Consider the following 22,473-nt stretch of genomic DNA (forward strand, 5'->3'; position numbering starts at 1 on the left):
GCATGTACACACAAGCATCAGGTCTGGGATCACCTCAGATGATGCTTCTTTGGGAAACCCTTCAATTGAACCGCTGGACTCAGAACTCCAACCATGGAGAAAATTGCAGGTTCCATGGTCTGACCGTGGAATGCATGTGTCAGAGCTGGGCCTCCTCAGTGACTTAGATGGAACAGGGGACAGCATATCCAGAAACATATGGAGGATTTGGCGATACAGTGGTGCCTGTAGAGGACACCTGGTACCATTATAGAGGATGGACGATGGAACAAATCGATCAAGTACCCCAGCCAAACATTGGCAGTGAATACCTGGGCAAAAGGAGTCTCTGAGGTGGATTATGTCAGTGAGTGGAGTCTGGAGAGACTTCATCGTGATTGGCATGGCAAATCGGCAGCAATTCAGAACTGTTGAACTATCAAAACCACTTGAGCAGGACCCCTTGAGCATGCCTCACGTCAGGGACCCTGGGATGGCTGGGAGGCTGGGTGTGGCTTCTCCCCTTATCTCTCCCCTTTTCCCAGTTACAGAAGAAGAGAATGTGAAAACAATGGTCTCACCCACTTTCCTCTAGTTCTTAACCCTTTGCACCCTAATAAAATATGTAAAAGTTCTAAAAAATAAAATTTATACAATAAGAAAAAAGATTACAATGGCAAAAAGAAAATTCTCCAAAAAGCAGCAAGGTAAGTTAGCAGTCAAAACTCTAATCTTTTAACAAGCTAAAGTTCCATCAGCCTTGCTATCACATTATATATTTCAATGAGTTTAAGAGAAAAAGAACATTTTGCTTCTAGTTACTTTACATTGCATAACAACTATGCCATTTTGCCACTGAAATAACTGATATTATTGATATTTCAGTTGATAGTGTTGATATTTCAGGTATAAGTAGACTTCTAAAGGAGCATGCTAACAGATGATCTAACGTGGGGGTCTAATCTGCACTACTCTACTGAACATCCAATTTTGACTTAATTCCACACAATGTTCTTCTCAATACTTTGATTAGTATGAGCTGGTTATCTTTCACAGCAAATGCGAGAGAACATGTGTGGAGCATTCATTTCGGTAAGCAACCCTAGGAAGACTGACAGTCCATGAGCAGCTCTGGTGCATGGGCGGGTGACTCCGGACAAGGACAGCTATGCAGGGCCACAGAGCTATCCTCTTGGATCCCTGTGCAGCACTGGCTTCTGTCCAGGGTTAAATGACTCTACTTCCCAACTCTGACGGTCTCTAGCCTGCCACCTCACAGTGTGGAACCTGGCTGAACAGCAGGTCTGCAGGGCCTCCCTGTGGCTGGCTGCTATGCACTGGCATCCCCGATTCCACAGCATCCATACCACACACCCCCACAGCCTAAGAAAACTCTGGGAAGGCCTCATTATTGGCACATACCTATAAAAAGTATCTTGTACAGGTAGGTGCCTTACATTCTTTCCTAAGTGAAAAAAAAAAAAAAACAAAAAAACACAACAGTAGGAGTAGTAAGAGAAATGAGTTCTCATCTGTGGCCATTTCTCTACCACCACTCCTCTAGGGCTTTAATAATGCTTTGCATATTTTACATAGCTCTTCTCTGCAAATTCCCAAGCCTGCTGACTTGATTGTGAGACAAAATGAACAATTATGTTATCGTCCCAGACTTAACTCAAGCACTCTCTTTGGGTTGTGTTTCTTATTTGAGTAAGGGGTAGGGAAGGTTTGCAGGAGCCAGCTTGGTGAAGCCACATGAATACAGAGTGAGTGGGAACATTCTGAAGCGTCAACCACTTTTACGTGGCAGTTCAATGTTCAGTGGTAGCCCCCTGCAGCCCCACGGATTAATGGTAGCCTGTCCTGGGTCCTAAACCTGAGATAAGACTGGCCAACACAGAACCAAAGCAGCCAGCTTATCTGGTGTACTGTATTTCCATATATCACTCTTACCACAGTTACTTTTCAGATGTGCCCCTTAATAAGCCAGAACAGCACTCAAATAATTTACCAAACTGTCAACCTAACTGTACTCTGGCAAGACCAGCAGGATAAGGATAAAATTTTCCCCAAAAAGCTAAAGGGAAAATTCTATTGGAAACAACAAGGAAAAAAATTCCCTAATCTAGAAGTGGGAATTTCCATGGAGTAGGAATGTGTACTTAAGAAAGTTTCATTAAGTCATGGAAAAAAAAATCTCCCTACAGCCAGAGTTTTCAAATTCTTTCAGGACGACATAGTTAGCCCTTTTTCCTTTGTATATGGTTCTCATAACAACACCTACAGCCTTTTGATTTCTAAAATACTTATCTCAGATCAGTTTCTTTATTTTAAAATGAATGGCGTGAAAATGTTCCCAAGATTTGTATTATTTCATGGCCAGAGATAGAGAAGCAACCATATATTTATTTTAGGCCTATTAACTTTATAAGCTTTTTCCAAGGAATCTTGGCTCTTTGACTTATTTTTCTTCTTTTACAAGGCTCATATTTAATAGGAAAAGACAGTAGTGTGATTATGAGATTATTATGAAAAGGCCACACAAGACAAATTAAAAGAATTTAATATAGAATGGGATGTCTTTTTCCAGGAATTCTGCTTGAGACAGCTCACAAAATGATCACTGAATTCCAAGGATAATCTAGAGCTTCTACACTTGCCTTACATTTTATTCTTGATATCCTTTTTACTGTTCATTTTTATAGTCACTACATCTCGGAAGCCTTTGGTTGGATACTCCATGCCATCTTCATTTGTGCGTGTGTATGTGTGTGTTTAAAGCGATGTTCAACTTGAGGCAGGAAGGTACATGGCCTCAGTTCAGCCAGACCCCTGGGAAACAGTTGAGACCCAGAGTGGAAAGGGGCCTCACCTTGGGGGAAAGTTTTCATTCACGGTTCATAACTTCAGCCCCTAACACTGAGCATGATCTGTAGCATTGCTCAACAAATAAACAAGAACGAAGGGAAAAAGCTATTTACATATCCAGAGTCAGGACATGTCGCTTGACAAAGACAAGCCTCTACTGGGCATGACTCCTAAAAAACTAATTCTAATGTGCTAACTCTAAGATGATTAGACAGTTAAGTTCCCTAAACCTTATACCTGTGAAAGTCCCTGACAAGTAGCAGGTATTCAATAAATGATTTCAACTGAAGTGGTAAGTTAGCCGTGAAGGTTACTGCAAACTTAACACTCAAAAACAGTGAAAGCTGAGGAAAAACCCAAGCAATCTAGAATGAGATAGCTAATGATGAGAGTTTCCCGGTAGGCTAAAATGTGATCTATATCTTTAGCTTGCAAATGTGCAAAAGATTACAAAGTATTGCACATGGTTTCACATCACAATTCATAACAAATTCTGATGCTCCCAATATCATTTTTTTTTGTTGTTGCTTCTTGGACTACCCTACTCTAGGGCAGTGCAAAATCATAAAAAAAAGTTACTAAAATATTTCTGAAAATAGCCAGGCACTCATTCAACTCAGGAACTTGAGTTGAACTACAGGCACTTTTGCCAACTGTATAACAAATTTATAAATGATTAAGTAAACACTGGCAAGGAGGAGCAGAAGGGAAGAGAGAGCTCTAGACCAGAATGGGCAAATCCCAGTGATGGTATCCCAGTGTCTATCACACGGAAAGCGACGGGTGGATGAATAATTCCCCTCAGCAGGGACTAACTTCAGGGCTCTGGCTCAGGGTTTGGCTGGATGTGAACAAGCCTGGGCAGAAGGAAAGGCTCAGAGGACAGAGCACCTCCTGAGCACGTCAGGGCTGTCAGGTTGTATGGTGTCACTAGATGGCGGGAAGCAAGGAACAGATTTGGCTCTGCCAGATATCACACAGCAAGGCCACAATTCCAAGCAGAGGCTCCCATGGGGAACCACGGATGAAAGACTAAGCCAAAGGAACTGGATCTCAACAATGAGAAGTGTGCTAGTGACGAGAGAATCTGCACTTGGAAAATCAAGTCCTTTCATGTTCATTGTCTTATTTTCCTTGTCTGCATTCTCCGTTCACGAGGGTCCAAAGAAAAATGGGGGCAGCATTTGGCACAGCAGCTAAGGTGCCAGCTGACATACCAGCATCCCATACAGGAGTACCTGTATTCAACGCCTAGCTCCAGCTACTGATTCCAGATTCCTGCTAACAGAGCCCCTTGGAGGCAGCAGAGAAGGCTCAGATAGCTGGGTTCCTGCCACCCACACAGACTGAGCTTCCAGCTCCCAGCTTGGCCTACCTTCAATCTTTGCAGGCATTTTGGGAGTGAACTGGTGAAGGTGAACTTCACTCCATGAAAACACAAAGAGAAGCAATGCCAAGATCATGGACTTGGGCGTCAGAAAACCTAGCCGGAGTCCTGCTCTTTCAGTGATAATGAAATGCTCTAGGCTTCTACACAAGATGGATTCTCATTTTACTGACCTCACAATATTCCAGGAAGGCTTGAACACCACCACGAACACCATCATCATGAGAGAGAGAGGAGTCTGTTAACTCTCAGGGCTATCCACATGTTACCAGTTACCTTAATTATTGTTACAACGATGACCCTTATCTAAGAGCACCAACTGGTCTCAGGTAATGGCAAAGAAATGAATTATGAGGCTCTTCCACTGGTAGTTCATATAATAACTGGTTCAGCATTTGAACTTTGACCGCTGTAACTTCAAAGTGTCATTTTCTATCTCTGCTCAGGCCAGGAAGAGCATCTGCCATGTGGGAGGGTTAGTGGTGTCCTTTCATATGGTCTGCTAAGCTTTGGCACATGTTAGTGACTGGCCACTGGCGCCTTTCACTTTTGCTGAGTAGCCGTCTGATAACATTGTTGCACTTTCTGACTATGTCTATGTTGTCTCCAAGAGAACAGAAATCTCAGTCATCAGCTTATCCAGTGTGAGCTTAAACAATGAGCTTGTGTCTGGCTGACCTCGTTCTCCCTCGCTCATGAAGGGGGCCTTGCTTGATCTTTAGGGACAAGGGCAAACTCATCACGGCATTGTTTATACTATGTTCGTATCTTTGCTAGTAGTTGTGCTGTGCTTAAGTAGAAAGAAGAAAAAGCTTCATCTCTTACAACTATCTCAGAGCAGAGGGTAGACGTCGGCTAGTGATCTTAAACTTAGGTCAACAAGAAGGGTATGTACAGCCAGGAGGTTTATATTGATATTCTTGGGGGAGTTTCACTCAAAAAATAATGTTTTCAGTTATCTGTGTCCCAGGACGGTGGGGGTAGTCCCTATTCAATTCATCTGGCATAAAAAAAAACAAAAAAACAAAAAAACCTGTGGACTCTTTTAAAAAAAAAACTTTGTTACAAAAAAGGATGAGAGTCACAGTTTTGAAAAGATTCAAACTTGCTGATCCTTCTCACTAGGGAAAGCCTGAGGCCTTATGAAACTGACATCTTATCTCTGAACAAATTTCAGCTCCACTCACAAAGAGAAACTGCCTGAAATTTGAAAGTGAGCCGATAGGCAAGGCAACAGCTTTCTAAGTAAGGCGGAAGGGAACAGGCTCTTGTGTTCCGACCGATGGCCAAACTGTGCGTCTGGATGACAGCACAAGATTCCGGTAAGGCAAAAAGTAGGCATGACCCACTGAAATATCTCATTTGAAAATAGATCCAAGGTAGGTTCAAATTATATCAGGAAAGACTGCTTATTCAGATTAAGGAATCAGGGGCCTAGGTAAATTTAAAGAAGAGAAGAATAAGGTGAAGCTAAGGATGAAGGAAAGACACAGAACGCATGCCGAGAACTCAATGGCTGGTCTAGCAAGCGGTTTAAAAATTTAGCTTTCTGGGGCTGGCGTCCTGGTGTAGCCGGCTAATCCTCTGCCTGCAACACTGGCATCCTGTATGGGCGCTGGTTCAATCGCCAGCTGCTCCATTTTCAATCCAACTCCTTGCTGATGCCCTGGAAAAGCAGGGGTGGGGGGCTGAAATACCCAGAGGAAGCTCCCGGTTTCAGAGCAGCCCAGGTCCAGCCACTGCAGCCATTTGGATGGTGGACTAGCAGATGGAGGATCTATCTTGTTTCTCCTCTCTGTAATTTTGCCTTTTAGATAAAAAAAAAAAAATCTTACAAAGGAACGGGTAGTGTGTGTGTGTGTGCGTGTATATAAATATAAAGGTAGGAACACACTATATATATAAATAAACTCAGTTTTCTGTTCCAGCAGCCCATGAATAAAGCCCAGAATGCCACACGGTTCTGAGGGTCCCCAGGAGCAAGTCCCTGTTAGTCTCAGATTTTTCTTGGGAACCTTGATGTGGTTCACTATGGTACTACAAAATACGAACGAGGCCCCTGACTGGAATCTTACTTTTCATTGGCAACTAGCTTTAAACATTGTGTTCTTGAGTGGTCTGGAGCCTTGGACTGGGTTCTATTCCAAGCAAACCTGACAAATCCAGATCCGGATAATCTCTCTGATGTGAATATAAGATCCACTTGATGTATAAGTATCAGAGTGCTTCAAATAACTCATGGGAAAATGGAGTTAGAAGGCAAGTTTACTTTGGTATAAAAGAATGTGAAATCTATGTATATTTCTTTTGATAATGTGTATTTTCTCATGCATTTTTAAAACTCCGAGTAGGTACGGATTTCTAAATTCCACTTCCATGAAGTTTTCAAAATACGCTCATTGGTATCCCGACGATAGAAACAACAAAAATTTGGCCAAACTGGTAAATTACTCAAACACAAAAATGAATAACTTGAACTGTATCGTGTCTCGTGTTTTCTGATGAATTTCAAACTCATGCTAAATGTTTGAAACTGTTCATCCCATATCAAGTTGAGATCAGACTGATGGTATTAGTCCTAGATGGACATCCAGTACTGGGGGCCCCTGGCAGAAGATGGTCCAATCAGCGCACGGAGGACAGATAAACTGAGCAGCTCCTGTCATCTTGGTGCCACCCTACAATAGGGAGATCCTTAGGTGGTCCAGGCATGTCCTTCAGTAAAGGAGTGTCCTGTTACTTTACAGCTATGTTGTAGCGGCCGTTTTATAGTTACGTGACATTCTGTTCTCAATAATCAGACATAGCACACCGAAGAATTCTAATGAGGTCTCTAACCATGTTTCACTGAGTTTGTTCACTATTTTCAGCGCTAATCCTGTCAATTCAATTGTGAATTCATTGAAGAAGATAGAGTTAAGACTACATCATATAATATTTTAAAGGGGTAGAAGTGAAAGTGGAATTGGAGAATTAAAAGGTTACAGGTTAATTATACTAAAATCGCCATGTATTTTATCAGTTATTTTTACAAGCAAATTATTTTAGTCTGATTTATTTGAAAACATGTTTGATTGGGACATCTGCAATTTCTCAAAAAATGTTAAAACATAGGCCCATCTGAAAATATGCCTCCAGTAAAAAAAAAGATACTATAGAATAGGTGAATTGATTTTTGTAAGAAACACATTAGGAGTTGTACTCACAAATAAGTGTTATCAATAAAAGCATTCACTTTTGGAGCCTACACGCTTGTGCCAAAATGCTGTTCAGATAAAATTCCATCTGAAACTTTTCTTCAGTGTTGCTTTCAGAGCAAATTACTATGTCATGGAAGACAGAGCGTCTTTATTTTACTGTCACTGTGTGCTTTCTCTAAACAGCTTCATTCTGCTAAAATTACTCACTTTTTTTTTTTTTTTTTTTTAGCAGAGTTACACATGAATGACTCCGGCTATATGCTGGAGTCTAATAAACTTTCAAAGTCAGGGGTTTACAAAGCTGAAGATATTCCAAAGAATGCACTGGAAGCTCTACAACCAGCTTTAAAAGAGAAACACCAAAAATACTCTGCAAGAGTATGCCTAGAATAAGCATACAATTGTCCCGTTTAACTCTTTGGAAAGGAAAAATATTTCACTCGAATATGTAAACACTGGTGTATTTTAAAATAACTTCTTAGGGTACACATCGTGATATAGAGGATTACACTGCCCTTTGAGACATGTGCGTCCCAGACTGGAGTGCCTGGGTCAAGTCCCAGTACTCCACTTTGGATCCAGCTTGCTAATGTACACTCCGGAAGGCAGCAGATGGCGGCTCCAGCACTTGAATCCTGCCACCCACCTAAGAGACCTGGATGCTGTTCCTGGCTGCTGGCTGTCGCCTGGTCAGCCCTGGCTGCTGCAAGGCATCTGGAGAGTGAACCAGTGATGGCGGAAACTGTCTCTGTCTCTTTGTCTCTGTGTTACTTAACCTTTCACATAAAATGCTTAAAAAGAATTCATTCATACAGCCAGACCTTGCATTAATGAGGAAAGAAAAAAAACTAAACAAATTTCATCTGAAAAGTCCCATTGGGTAATTCTAACACAGGCACACTGCTTCAGGTCCATTCCTCGGGACTGAGACTAACAGTGGTAGAAGAGAGAAAAAAAAAATCTTATTTTAAGATGGCCTGATACAGCCATCATTAGGCAAGGCAAATCTCCCTTTAGCTACAATGTTACTAGTTAAAATGTTACACTGCAGTGCACTGACAGATGCTTGAAGGAAACCCATGCTGCTACTTATCAATGGTTGCACCTTAAAGATGATGGAATCTTCCCTGTTGGTGTTATGAAGGCCTTTTCTGAAGGGCATGCCTCTTAATAACCTTCATTAACTTCTGTTTGGTTGCCTAAGAGTTGTCTCTTATCCAAAAAAAGTTTAGCACAGTCTCAAAAGAGATTGTGTTTATTTAAGCTTGTTGGAAAAACATTCCTATCATTTCAAGAATGACTAAATATTTTTCATTCACATAGCTAGCATTCCAGACTATGTTTTCCTGCCTCTGTTGATTAGATGAAAATTAGCAGGCCTGAGTCTGATCTATTAGATGCAATTATTATCTGAGCAGAAAAATTATGAGACTCCCAGCAATAATTCCGAAGTAAAGGGACCACCCTCCCCCTAAAAAAGAAAGAAAAAGTAACAAGGAGTAATATGCTTCTTCAACAGCTAGAACTGTAATCCCTATAAATTCACATGTAGAGGATCTTCTAAGCAATTTCAAACTCAGTTCAGAATAATTCTGAATACTTAAGGCACTGATCAGCTTGATCATACTGTAAAATAATACTTTCAGGCTGACCTTACCAAAACTCAAGCACAAAGTGCAAGCTCTTAGTGATACAAACAAAGGCAGGCTAGAACTGGAAAACCAGTAGATTTCCAGCTACGAGCAAGAGCAACCATTTCTTCTAAAACCAAACTACTTCCACAACAATTTATCACCATAAGTGCTTAACTGTTAACATAAGTGGTAGATCCAACAAGTAAGAAGCAGATACTGAAATTACGGAATGCATTGTGTATGGCTGTAAAAAAAATCCTAAAATCCTGAAAGTGATATTTTAATTATATAGGAATGTTCTATCCATCTATTCCAGCTACATCCTAACATCCAAAGATGTAACGTCACAAAATTCATCACTGACATCTCTATGATGCTTGGGTTGATGACCCAGGTTAACTTTGGTCACTTGTTATGCATTTCTGTTACTCCATAAATGACCTTATTTGGGCAAGCAGAAAACAGACTGTGTTAGAGTTTCATTTCCATTTATGAAACTCATTTCCAGGACATTCAGAGTTAAAGGATGGAACAATTTGCCAAACAGTCATCAAGATACTATGAATATTTTATTATTCGTGGCTTACTAATAATAGTGTGGTATACGGCAGTGAAGCAATACCACCCCTAAACTGAGTTTTGATCCCTGTTGTCTCTCAGTATGTTAATAATATGTGACTCTGTGGTATCTTCGACTTCACTGCCTCTCTGGGGTCAGCCAAACTATGTTTGACTCCTTGCCACAGAAGCAGTAGCTTAATCATTTGAGAGACTGTTCAGTGAGGAAGCATAATGGGCAGGGCTGGAAACATTTTTTCTCGTTTCAAGGAATTCCCACCCAGATATGTGCCTGGTACAGACTTTTCTGGCAATCTGTGGAAATCTCATTTGAAAAGCAGCTTGATTCAAATTATATAACGAACATTCATGGGAAAGAATACAGTTCCACAGAGCTGGGATTGATGAAGAGGAAGCTGTGCATGTGACAGCTCACAGACCTCCAGCTTATTAGGAGCACAGCATGCAGTCTATTACTGGCTGAGCTGATGCAGAAGCAGCTTACTAAATTTACATAGCTGCAGACATGCCTAAAACCAAAGCTTCAACACTTTTTCAAGTAGGTCCAGGATTCCCCAACGAAGGGATAGAAGACAGTCGAGTGGCAGGAAAAAGACAGTTGATTTTCTGGTTCAATCACATTCCTCCCTAAATCCACAGAGGCAGAACAGAATCCATGCACAGCAAATCTTCTTCTCCTCTATTTCAAGAGTTGATTAAGTCCAGGTGAGCAGACTTAGAGGACCTGCCTAAAACCAACTCCTGTTTCCAACAGCTCTCCGGATGCTACTGCTTTAACTTATTATGGAAAAACATTTTTTAAACAACCAAGAGAATATGATGGGTCCTCATATATGCCCATCACTGTACTTTTAAAATCTACAAATGACTATTTGATTTCTTGTCCGCGAAAGAAAAAGGATTTTTCCTTGCTTATAGGGAAACACATTGTAGAAAGGAAATTACCCTTTCACTCAATCACAAAAACAGGATCTATTTACTGGTAACATAAGTATACTGCTGGGTATGACCTTTTAAAACATAATTCAAGTTAGTCCTAGTTCTTGAAAACTGATACTCTTGGTGTTGGCTCCGAAAGTCTCAAGATTAAGGAAACCCTTCGCTCTGCATCCTGGAAGAATCCTCAAGCCATAGTGACCTCCTAGCAGGGCCGGCCCAGACCAAGAAGAGACATCAGATCTGACTCTCACGACTTCTAAGTCACGCTGACAGTAAGTTGTCCACGCACCTGTCTACATCCCTTGTTTCTTCCCTGCCCCCTAAATTAACAGACATGTCACATACATCTTACATTCACCATTTCACTTCCCAACACTGTATCTTACCGTCCACTACAAAACAAGCCTGTAATGGAGATGGCATGTGTTTAACATTAACAGTCAACTTAGGTAGCAAAACAATCAACACGCTGATCTGAATGCCTAATTCTGACATGAAAAAGTAAAATTTGACCTGTGTAAGTAACTGAAGTCACCATGTGGTGGTACTTATACTTGCACCAGGTAGGTCTTCAAAACAGTACCTAAGTATCAGTGAGTATGAGGTTTGAAGGGTTGAGGAAGCCTCATTCAAACTCCTTTATGCTGGACCTCAGGGACTGGGTGAGACCAAACTGCCAGTTCCACACCAGACTTGGACAATCCTTAGAGCCTCCACTGAGCTGGAGCAGAGATCTGGGCCCTCCTTAGAAGGATGAGTCAACCTACAGCCAACTGGCCAAACCTGCCTACGGATATGTGGTCCTACTGCATGGGCAAGAGACTCAAGACCTTACTTAGCTAACGAGATTCGCAACAAAGGTTTCATTGTGGCTTCCTATTCCATTCTTTCCCTTTCTCGTCCTGCCCTCACTTATGTATTCATGAAAAGTTTTGAGCATCTATTTATATGCAGATGATATTTTAGGGATCAAAGCATAGGGCAGAGTCCTTACACAGGGCAACACATTGTGCGGTGTAATGCTGAAATAGGATGAAAGAACCCACATCATCAGGCTCAAAACGAGCTGGTGCATCACAGCACTTGACCCAGCATGAGGTATGTCTGTCATCGGTATCAACCATGGTCATTAATAGTAATAGTGCTAGATATGAGTAAAGGTCCCTCCCTTTTTTGTTTTTAGTATTTTTTTTTTAAGATAAGTCTTTAACTCCCATATGTCCACTGAAGCTGTAAACTGGTTATGCTAGTCTGTACATATCCACCTGAATCAAAAATGGAAATACTGAGTTTGGCCATCATAAGAAGAGGTAGACATGAGCCAGGAAAGCAAAACACAAGGCTAAAAACAGCTACATACCAGAGCTGCTAATCTGTGTACCTGAATTGGATGTTGGTTATTACTTGCTAAAACTCCATCATGAAGGTACTTAAGTGCCAATTTAACAAGCACTTACACACTTATGAATCCAGTTAACTGTCAAGTAACGGCCTAATCTCCTAAGGGTCCCCAAGGTTCAAGTTCCCAGTCCTCCAGTCCAGCGTGAGTAACCAGGCCCAGGATGCTGTCACTTGGAAGGTATGTATGCTCAAAAGCAACAGCCACAACAATCTTATTCCTCCCTGTACGGAGAAACACACTGTATTTAGTAATGCAATAATTTATCTAGAAAGAATCTAAAACCACAACCTTGGTGTGAGGTCTTTTCATTTAATTTTAGACTCTGACTAGCTACCTTGAGACTGGCTAACAGGGCCAGGGCCAATACTTATTATGCAATTGTGTACAAAGGAATTTATCATGTGGATACACTGCACCAAGGTTGTTGCTTTTCTCTAAATAATTTTGGCTGGATGCTTATTTCTCACACATTAACACTTTATTTTTTTCTTATTTCATAAAATCCTCTCGTTATTCTGAAATCACATGAAATTTCATTCCAGTGTGCTACTTAGTGATTAATGAAAAAAAAATATTTTCAATTGGTTCCAGATACTTTCTTGGGCTCTGGAAAGTAAGCAGTGAGATTCATTTACCTTGTATTTTGTAACTATTATTAGTAATTTATAACCCTTTAGTATCCTTCTAAGATATGTTTTTTTTTTTTTGATCCTATGCAGATAGGATCTAAGAGTTATTGCAGGTCAAATACAACATTATTTGAAACTCTATTTGACAAACTAAGAAGAAACACAGAATATATTTATTCTCTTAATACAAGAAAGTGGAATCTTTGAAAGCTCAGATGAAGACAGGTTGTGTGGGAGAGCACGAAAGAAGACATGAGACCAGCAGAATCGACAGCTGGCACGAGGAAGGGGCTGAGTTCTGTTTCTATATGGGAGACAGGAAAAGTGAACTTGGGAGGATAGCTCAGAGGTAGCCTTTCCAGGTCTTCAAAGTAAGTGGGGCAAGGTAGGTGGGGCTCACATTTCCTCCCCTGCACCCCAGCTCTGTCTCCCCACAGCACAGAGCCAAAAGGCAGAGATGACTAGAGATGAACGGGGGAAGCAGACGAAATCTGTGAGCAGGGAAGCAAATGAATACGCGGCTCAACCCAGCAGACCTCGGCAAATAACAGGAAGTGAACCTAGGTGAAAGCTACCTAAACTTCTCTAAACCTTACTTTTTTTCATCTTGAAAAGGGCTCATAAGGCATGAACACACTGTTGTGGTTAGAAGAAATCAGGTACAAGCATGAAGCACTTACCACACAGTACCTCTATGTGAACATTAGAGGTCTGGTTTAGTTTAAAATTTAGCTTAAATATGTTCTTTGAAGTTAGAGCTACCTCAGTTCTTTTTCCTCTATCTGGACTACAGGAAGTTCTTAATTTTTTGGAACTAATGGCTCACCAAAACTTATTCTTTTATCAGATTGTATCTGTGCAGGTCTTTCACAGATCAAACTAAGTTCACATCCATGCAAACACCTGTGATGTCAATCCATCAGTTTCACATAGATTTCTATTCTCCAATACTTCCCTCCTCTATGCACCTTGATGGGGATGCTCTTGAGTACAAAGATCAGGGCTACAGGAGCTGTCTTCTTCTCACTTACTTTTAGAGAGTCCTCACTTCACTTTTATAAGATTTTTAAGTCCTATTTTGAATGTATGATGCAAGACCCACAAAGTTCAAGAATAGTATTTACTGGAATACTTTTTTATGCTTTTCAATTTTTCTTACAGTGTCACCCTGTTTCCAGTTGACAATAGCTTATTCCCAATTCTTAGGGCTAGGTATCCCCATTTTTATGTACATCAGCAAGCGGCCCTTTCCTGTGAGGTTCATGCTACAACCTTTACACCTATTTATATATACTCCTTTTATCCGCCCTGAAACCCGGCCTTCAGGAGCTGAGACGTGCGCCTGTGTGAGGGGTGGGCGTGTGATACCACTCATCGGGAAGCCACAGAGCCCTGCAGTGCGACAGCTGCACTCTGTGCACAGCATTGGGGGGGGGGGGGAATTGAGGATGCCCATAAAACAAGAATGCTCCAGCTTCCATTTTCACATGATTTTTAAAGTCTTTAATAAGTTTAACCCCTTTGAGGTTAATGAAAACAGTTGAGCAAACTCTGAAGCCTGAGTTTATTAAAATTCAGGTGGGAGCAAAGAACTTGATACTTAAAAAGACTGAGTCCACTTAGCTAAGTTTCTGGAGGGATCTACTGGTTTCTTAAAATCCATTAATCAATATAAGAGACTGATTGCTTGTAATCACCTAAGATTGTCAACGTCCCTTTTATCACTGTTATTGCTACTGCCCTTAAGTAATGATGATCCAGTCCTTACTGTATTCTCATCAGTGCCACATGGGACACACACTGGCATTTACTCCTATGTGAAGATGCTGGACATTCTTTTTCACCACCCTGGTGTCACACTGATACCTTTGTTATATGTCTGTCAACCTCATGTGGATGAAGGTTCACTAATTTTGTTTTTCTTTTATGTTCCGCACCTCCCCCCATGGTGGATTGTACTTAAGGGGATGCATAATGGGAAATTAATATGTTCATAGGTGGAAGTAGATGTCCCCATGCATGCAGTACAAGGATGGACTCACAGTGATACGGCTAATAATCTGCACTGTTGGAAGACACCTCAGTGTCATGCTCAGTGGCAGCATGATGGACTTACGAAAATTCATGAAAGACATCCATTGTAAGACTGGACGAAAGAAGAGTGGGGAGCGGAAGGAGGAAGGGAGATTCCAGTGCCTATTAAACAGTATTATATAACAACAACAACAACAAAATCCAAAGATTTAAAAAAAGAATTGTACCTACAAATCGTACTGAATCTGTTGAAAACTATTCAAAATTAAAAATGTTTAAAGGGAAAAAAAAAATCTGAAAAATCTACAAGGACCCATCTTCGACACAGACTAATTTTTGACACAGGTTAGTTCATCTTACTATGCAAATGTGTTTCTTACAGATGGATGCTCTAACAGATCTGCCACGCAAACATTTAAGCTCATTTGTATTAGCAGACATGGATAAAGATTAAGAAGGAGATGATGAGGCGGGGATTGTGGTATAATAAGTACGGCACTGCTTGGGAAGCCCACATCACATGGTGGGGTGCCTGGGTCAAGTCCTGGATACTCTGTCCTTCTGAGTCAGCCCAGAATTGGTTATACTGGCATGTGGGGGGAATCAACTACTGGGCAAGATCTCTCTCACTGACTATCCCCTCTGTCACCATGCCTTTCAAATAAACAAACTAAGAGAGAAAGACACACACATACAGAGTAGTAAATATTCAGACTCCTCCTGGGATGGAGAAAATGAATTGGAATAGGAGTTGGGACAGAAAACTTCATTATGCCTCAAAGTTTCTCTTCTAGACAGGTGAAGAATGCAGGTGACGGAGACATAAGCAGGTGCATTCCAGGGTATGTGAGAGCAGTCCTCATGATGTTGAAAAGACAGATGCCAGAGTGAGGGCAGTGGACAACACAAACGGCCTTTGGTGGGTCCAGTTTTCCCTCCCAGGAGCCAGCATACTGAGCTCATGGAAATCTCATCAATTGAACATGCTGTGCTTGACTCCCGAGTTTCACTTCACATCATTTTGTTGTGCTGACCTTTACGTATTAAACAGAGTTCAAGTGAACTGGATTAAAATGTATATATTCTTACACTGTAAAATATTCCAATAAAGACTTCTCTGCTCTCATTTCATATCTGTGACATTCCCCCCTCACCCTACGATGGGTTTGGGCTGAACAATAAATTCATCTGCAGCTGGTAACAGCACGACAGACATGATGCCTAAGGAAATAAAAAAACAAACAAGAGCATACTGGTAGGAGTGCCTCCAGCATGAGCCACTCGCCAGGGACACGTTAGAATCTGCAAGGTTTACCTTCACACACTGGGCAACACTCCCCAGGCACTTTCACGGGGTGCATGCAGCTCTGTCCACAGGCCGTGGCCACACAGTGAGGTTCCCCGTTGATGCACTGGCAGAAGGTGCAGTCATCTTCCCGCCACCGATCTCCGTGGGCACGTATCTGACCATTGGCATAGCAGCCGGCAGGATTATTAAAAGGGTACACTGGGTCTAAATTAAAAATAAGTTGAGAGTGAGAATGAGCATATCATGCATCTTATTTCTGCCTGCAGCTATAGATACTTGTTCCCAGGGTCTAGTCATCAGGAGTTCTATTCCAGTTGTGATTAACAGCAGCTCCAAGTTGCCTGAGGAGTCTCAAGGAGTCTAAACAAACGCATCAGTCATACCAAACCTAGGACGACCCCCGACACTGGGTCAGGGAAGAGGATCTAGGGCCCGAAAATGCATGTGGCACGTGCTACCACTCCACCCCTCTGAAAAGCTTTGCGGAGAAAGCTGCGGGTGGGGAACCAAGAGACATGAACACATTTTGGATTCCAGCAATGACTTCTGAGTTGCTGCTTGAGATGATTATCACTTCTTAATTTTTCTGGACGGAACAGTGCCCCCAGTAACTGGGAGTGACAATGCTCTTTGTAGGATTAACTGAACTGATTGTCTGCATGTCCACCCTATGGCTGTGTGCACGACAAGACCGGCTTAGGGACATCATACATACCTTTGTCCCTACATGCTGAGCAACTGGCAGCTAAGGTTACAACAGAAAAAAACTTTTGATTACTTACAAGGCAATACACACAAAATCCCTGAAGTCCTTATATTGACAGCAATTAGATAAATCTTGTGTCTCCCAAATAAACACCACTGTGCTGGGAGAGGAGTCACCAGCAGGTTAACACTGTGTTACGCAAAACAAAGGTAAAATTCGAAATAAATCCGTCAGAGCTTTGGAGAGGCATCCTGATACAGATGGGAGTGGCCAGTGCACATGAACTAGATAAAATAATGACCATATTTTATAGTACATCAAAATGCTATGCTGACAGCTTATTCCTACTTTGAGTTTGGGCCTGAATTCTAGAAAGGGAGATGTTCTCGACCATGACCAGACAACTCACTATGATTATTACACAGAGGTTCCTATCTGTTCTTTTTTTTAACACCACCAATAGCTACACCATTTAGACACCAGCTGCAGGTTGGAAGCTCACTGCTATAAACTAAGTGGTCCAGGGTTGGATTTTTTTTTTTTTTTTTTTTTTTAACTTTACTCTTCAACCGGCACCCTTCCGTACCTTCACACACCGGGCAGCACTCCCCTTCCGGCACGTAGTACCTCTCGCAGCTCAGCTGGCCACACTGGGCGGTGAAGCAAATGGAAACACCGCCTTGACATCGACAGAACCGGCAGTTGTCCATTCGGAACATGTCTCCATCATAGTACTCTACGTTATTAAACACACAGGCTGGCTTGGTTTCTGAAACGAGTTAAAGCAACACACCAAATCAGTTCTAAGTGGTGTCTCTTTACATTTTTCAGTCTCTAGAAATTCTGTCTCCAAGCAACAGGTTATAGTTTGTTAGAAAATGACTAAACCTGATACAACTATGCAACAGAATCAAGAAAGCAAAATAGAACAAAATATATCGTTATCCTGTTTACACCAAGGAACTGAAATTCCCTTTAGCAAAATCTAAATGATTTCCTCCCACCCTAATGAAAGGTAAACTTTATGAATATGAAACTCACTTAGCTGCTAAGTACTCTAAAGAGATCATGTTTGTTTTGTTAAATCCTTCACTACCCCAAGTAAGCGGACCTGCTCCAAGACAGGTTTAGCTCTGCCTCAAAATTTTTACTTTTTGGAGTTTCTCTCTAAATTATTCTTTCCACCTGATTTGACAATCTATAATGTTAATGTGCAACATTTCACACATCCATGTATATATGTATTACATAGTATATAATGTTGTACACATTATGCCACTTACTCCCAATGAGAAAGGTCTGACAAATATTATTCTGAGCCGAGAAGTTAGAAAGGTTTGTGAAATTTGTTCAAACTCACAAGATTATTAGCAAAGAGGCACATAAAAATGGAAGTTCTCCAACTAAAACTGTGTGCTCCTTGCTTTGTTTTGGGTCATACTCTGAGAAGGAATGGTGGCCCGTATTCTCAACTCTCATGATACCAATGATTTCATTTTCTCCACTCTTAAATACTATCTCTAAATTCATTCCAGATCTCTAATTATGGTTAATTCAAAATAACTCCTGATGATTTTGAAAACAAAATAAATCAATAAATGCCATGAATCATATCAACGGCATTAGCAAAAAAATGAAAATAACTTAAGAAACAAGTTCAATAACATTGCGGGGTACAACTACAACTCAAAAAACTGTTTCCATATTATACTCTATGTTAGCAATTACCAGAAAATGAAATCAGAAAAACAATTCCATTCTCCAAAGTATGAAAACAAACAAAAAACAATTAGAAATAAATTTAGTGAAATAACTGAAAAACTCAGGGCTTAAAAAATGGCAGGATATTGTTCAACAAGCCAAGAAATGCTTAAATAATATTAAGACATTATATATTGGAAGACCATACTGCTAAAATGCAATTAATCCCCAAACCGAACTGTATTAAGTATTCACAGTCATCCCTACTGAAATTCTAGCCAGCTCTTCCATTGAAACTGACAAGCTGACAGGAAAATTTCAGAATTGCCAAAACCAATATTGAAAGGAGCAACAAAATCAGGAGTCTGATTTCGGAACACACACCATGTCATAGTAATCAAGATAGTGTGATTCTAGCATAACACTGAGAGTTCATCAATAAACCCAGTTTCTTGATTTCTGACAAGGATGTCAAGACAATTCAAACAGCAGAAGACAGTCTTTTTTTTACTAAATGGCACCACAATCTCTAAGCCAACCAATACGGCCTCGCTCTGCCCCAATAGGTACAAGTTAACTCAAAATGAATGACATGGTATGACCTAAATGAAACAGCTACATCTGCAGCTTTCTCAGAAGACAATACCAGGGTAAATCTTTGTGACTCTGGATTAGGCAATGGCTTCTTAGCTAGGTAGGACACAAAAAGCATAGGCCATAAGAGGAAAAAAAAAAACTAAATCACTTTTGTGAACACTATCAATAAAGTCAAAAGATTTTTAGAAAGAACTGGGAGGGAAGAGTCAGAAGGCTCCCCAAAGAAACAATAACTGGAGATGAGTGTTTGTTACTCTGATTTGACATGATTACATACTGTAACCATGCAGCGAATTATCAGAGTGGGAATTGTGGTACAACAGCTTAAGCAGCCTCCTCTTATCTACACAGTCTCAGAGTGCCCGGGATGGAGGCTCGTCTTAACTTCTGCTTCCAATCCAGCTTCCTGCTAATGCATTTGGGAGGTAGCAGACAAAGGTTCCAGTTCTGAGTTTCTGGCACCACAGGAGAGACCCAGATGGATGTCCTGCCTCCTAGCTTCAACACAGCCAAGACCTAGCTGTTGAGGGCAGCTGGAGAACAAGCCAAAGCAGAGAATACCTCCCTCCCTCCATCTGTTCTTCAGGTAAATCAAAGAAACATTAAAAAAATCAACACAATTTACTCCATAAATATATACAATTAGTATGTATCAAATTCTTTTAGAAAAAGAAAATAGAGAATAATTAAAAAGGTTTGCAGTAACACATCTTTGTGAGGATAAAACAGAATGGTTTCTTTTCCTCTCACATCCTCAAGTTCGATAACAGCATGGAGATCAAGATTATATATATATTATGTATAATATATATATATATATATTTTTTTTCCCTTTCAACCCATGGAGGACTGAACCTAAGGAGGATGTATAACGGAAACACAGTGGACGTAAATATGTTCATAGGTAGAAACAGAGAGCAGTATGTCCCTGTGCAGTCAGTACAAGGATAGACTCAGTGAAACAGCAGATAATCTCCTACATGTTCGGAGACACCTCAATGGCAGTATGATGGGCTTCTGAGGCTACACAAACGACACTATTTGTAACACTGGAGGGGAGAAAAATGGGGAGAAGACAAGGTTACATGAGAGGGGGAGGGGAGACCCCAGTGCCTATTAATCTGTGTCATAAAATAAAAACAACAAAAAATAGAATGTTCACATAGTCCTAGGAAAGATATAGAAGTGCAGCGGTTTCCGTGAACGGTTTGACAGTTCCTCAAAACACTAAATGGAGTATATTACATGATCAGGCAGTCCTAGTCCTAAGGACATACCAACAGAAACAAAAACACATTCATTAAAAGCTTGCATATACCATTATTTACAACAGTCAAAAAAAGAAGCAATCACCTAAAGAACAATTAACTATCCTGTGGATTAAAAGAAAGTGGTATACCTATATAAGGAAATCTTGTTTAGATACATGTCACAGTGCAAATGAACCTTGAAAACATTATGCTAGGGGAAAGGAGCCGGTCTTAAAAAGCAACATGCTGTAGTGTTTTATCGATATGAAATATGCATACATCTATAAAGTACCTAAGTGGCTGTCCAGGATGGAAGGCTTTGGGGAGGAAATGCAACAACTACTAACAGGTTCAGGTATTCTCTTTGGCGAGGGAGAGTTTGGTTGAAAATGTTTTAAAGTTCAAAGTGCACAACTGTGTGAATATAGCCAACATCACTGCACTGGACAACTTAAGTTGATGAACTTCACTGTGCGCGTGTCTCAGCAATAGTACTCATCAGCTTAAGAAAGTTCTCCTGAACATCCCTGCTTTAACCACACAAGCAGGGGCAGCTGAGGATGTCCACAGACTCCCTGAGGTCTCTGCCCATGAATGACTTCTTCATATGACACCTGGCATGTATGAATACTTTCAGAAGCCTTCCCTGCTTTTTAACTGGAGTATTTATGTTTGCACAACACGTAAGGATGATCGCGTTCTCACTTGATTTTATAATAACACCAATGAGAAGACAGAGTACTACTACTCGTTCTTTTTGATGAGGAAAAATGAAATTCATGGAGAAATTCATGAAATTCACCTGCCTCAAGTCATACCAGCAGAGATGAGCTGTGTATTTACATAAGTACTTAAATCTGTTCCCTTAGCTGTCTGGATATTGTATGTCCTTTTCTCAGAAAATCAAGCTTTATTAAAGAGTCATCATACCTCATAATTCATCTACATAATTTCTTCCAATATTCTAATCTGAGCTGGGGTTCAAAATTGGGCAGTTAAACTACAAATTTCCCAAGGTGTAGAAAACAGACAGCCTTAATGAGTCAAACCTAAACAGCATGAAATGTGGGGCACTCAAAAAATTGTTGAACACCATTCAAAGTAAAGAAAAAAAATCAAAGCCAATAAATATTAGTTACATACTTGAGTTAACTGGCCACAACTGATATTGGGAGAAGCCACAAATCTTGCTGCAAGAGTTTAAGTGGATATGGAAGGTTCTGGTTATAAGGAAAGCTGTCTGGGAGCAGTTTTATGATAGCATGTACAGGAGATTATGTGGGAGAACTGAACATTTAGGGTTAGAGAAATCTCAAGAACAAGGAAGTGGTGGACATATGCCTCCATGTGGTCCCCAAAAATCACAGCATGAAATACAGTAATATCCTTTAGGGTAACAAGGAAGGGAGGAAGAGACAGAGGTTACAGAGGAGAAAGAGACAGAAACAGATTCTAGAACACAATGAAGTCTGTTTGATCTAAGAAAAGTACGTGATAAAAAGGCTAGCCATGATCTTTAAGGATCGTTGAGCACTTCTTTACCTGCTGGGAATTTCTGCAGATCTCAGAACAGCCTGGAGATTGCTACCACCTTTACACAAGCATGACTGAAGTGAATGTGGAACAGAAAAATGTTACAAAAGCAACTTATTGAGAGATTAGTGTTTATTACAGAGATGTATAAACGTGTCTAATTAAAAAAAAGATTTTTGGATGTGTTTTGTGTATGTCAATGAAAATCTGGAATCTTTCTTCCCCTCTTTCATATATTTCAGAACTCTTGAAACGAGCCTTATAATACAGACTGCTAGTAATCCCTGCAGAACTGCCCTGGTTGTGGCAGACGGTGATTAAGTATATAATTGCAGTAAGAAAAAGACTACAATTTAGCATTTGAATTGTAAAAATAATCCCAAACAGATGCATTTGTTGTTTATGCTCTTTGACGGCCTACTAGGTAATAGCTAGTATCTGACGTCTCGTCTTATTGCATTGTGAGGTGAACTGCATAAGGAAGTAAAAGGACAGTTGCGTGACAGGTGGGAATCACCTGACCATTGCTCTGTAAGTCAACAGCCACACGGATACCATCACAAAGACAGGGGCCCTGGCCTTTCAAGTACCTGAAGGGCAAAAACAATTTTGACATGGTGTATGTGTACGTGCCAGAGTGAACCAAGCAGACACTAATTCAGGATAAGAGCAAAGGAACAATACTCAAAAAGGACTACAAAAGATCCTATCACCCTTAAAATTAGG

The 22,473-nt window shown here is 40.7% G+C and overlaps 1 protein-coding gene across 4 annotated transcripts in view; it reads right to left on the reverse strand.

The window, feature by feature from the left end:
* Nucleotides 1-22,473, reverse strand: part of LOC101529675 (cysteine-rich motor neuron 1 protein) — a 187,479-nt gene that overhangs the window by 53,604 nt on the left and 111,402 nt on the right. For all 4 annotated transcript variants that reach the window (XM_004582731.2, XM_058668082.1, XM_058668084.1 and 1 more), the window contains 2 exons: nucleotides 17,253-17,435; nucleotides 15,967-16,164 (listed from right to left, as the gene is read on the reverse strand). In XM_004582731.2, coding sequence (XP_004582788.2) covers nucleotides 15,967-16,164; nucleotides 17,253-17,435 — 381 coding nt within the window. The remainder of the gene's footprint in view (nucleotides 1-15,966; nucleotides 16,165-17,252; nucleotides 17,436-22,473) is intronic.

The sequence above is a fragment of the Ochotona princeps genome, chromosome 8 (genome assembly GCF_030435755.1).
Source record: "Ochotona princeps isolate mOchPri1 chromosome 8, mOchPri1.hap1, whole genome shotgun sequence".
NCBI lineage: Eukaryota > Metazoa > Chordata > Mammalia > Lagomorpha > Ochotonidae > Ochotona > Ochotona princeps.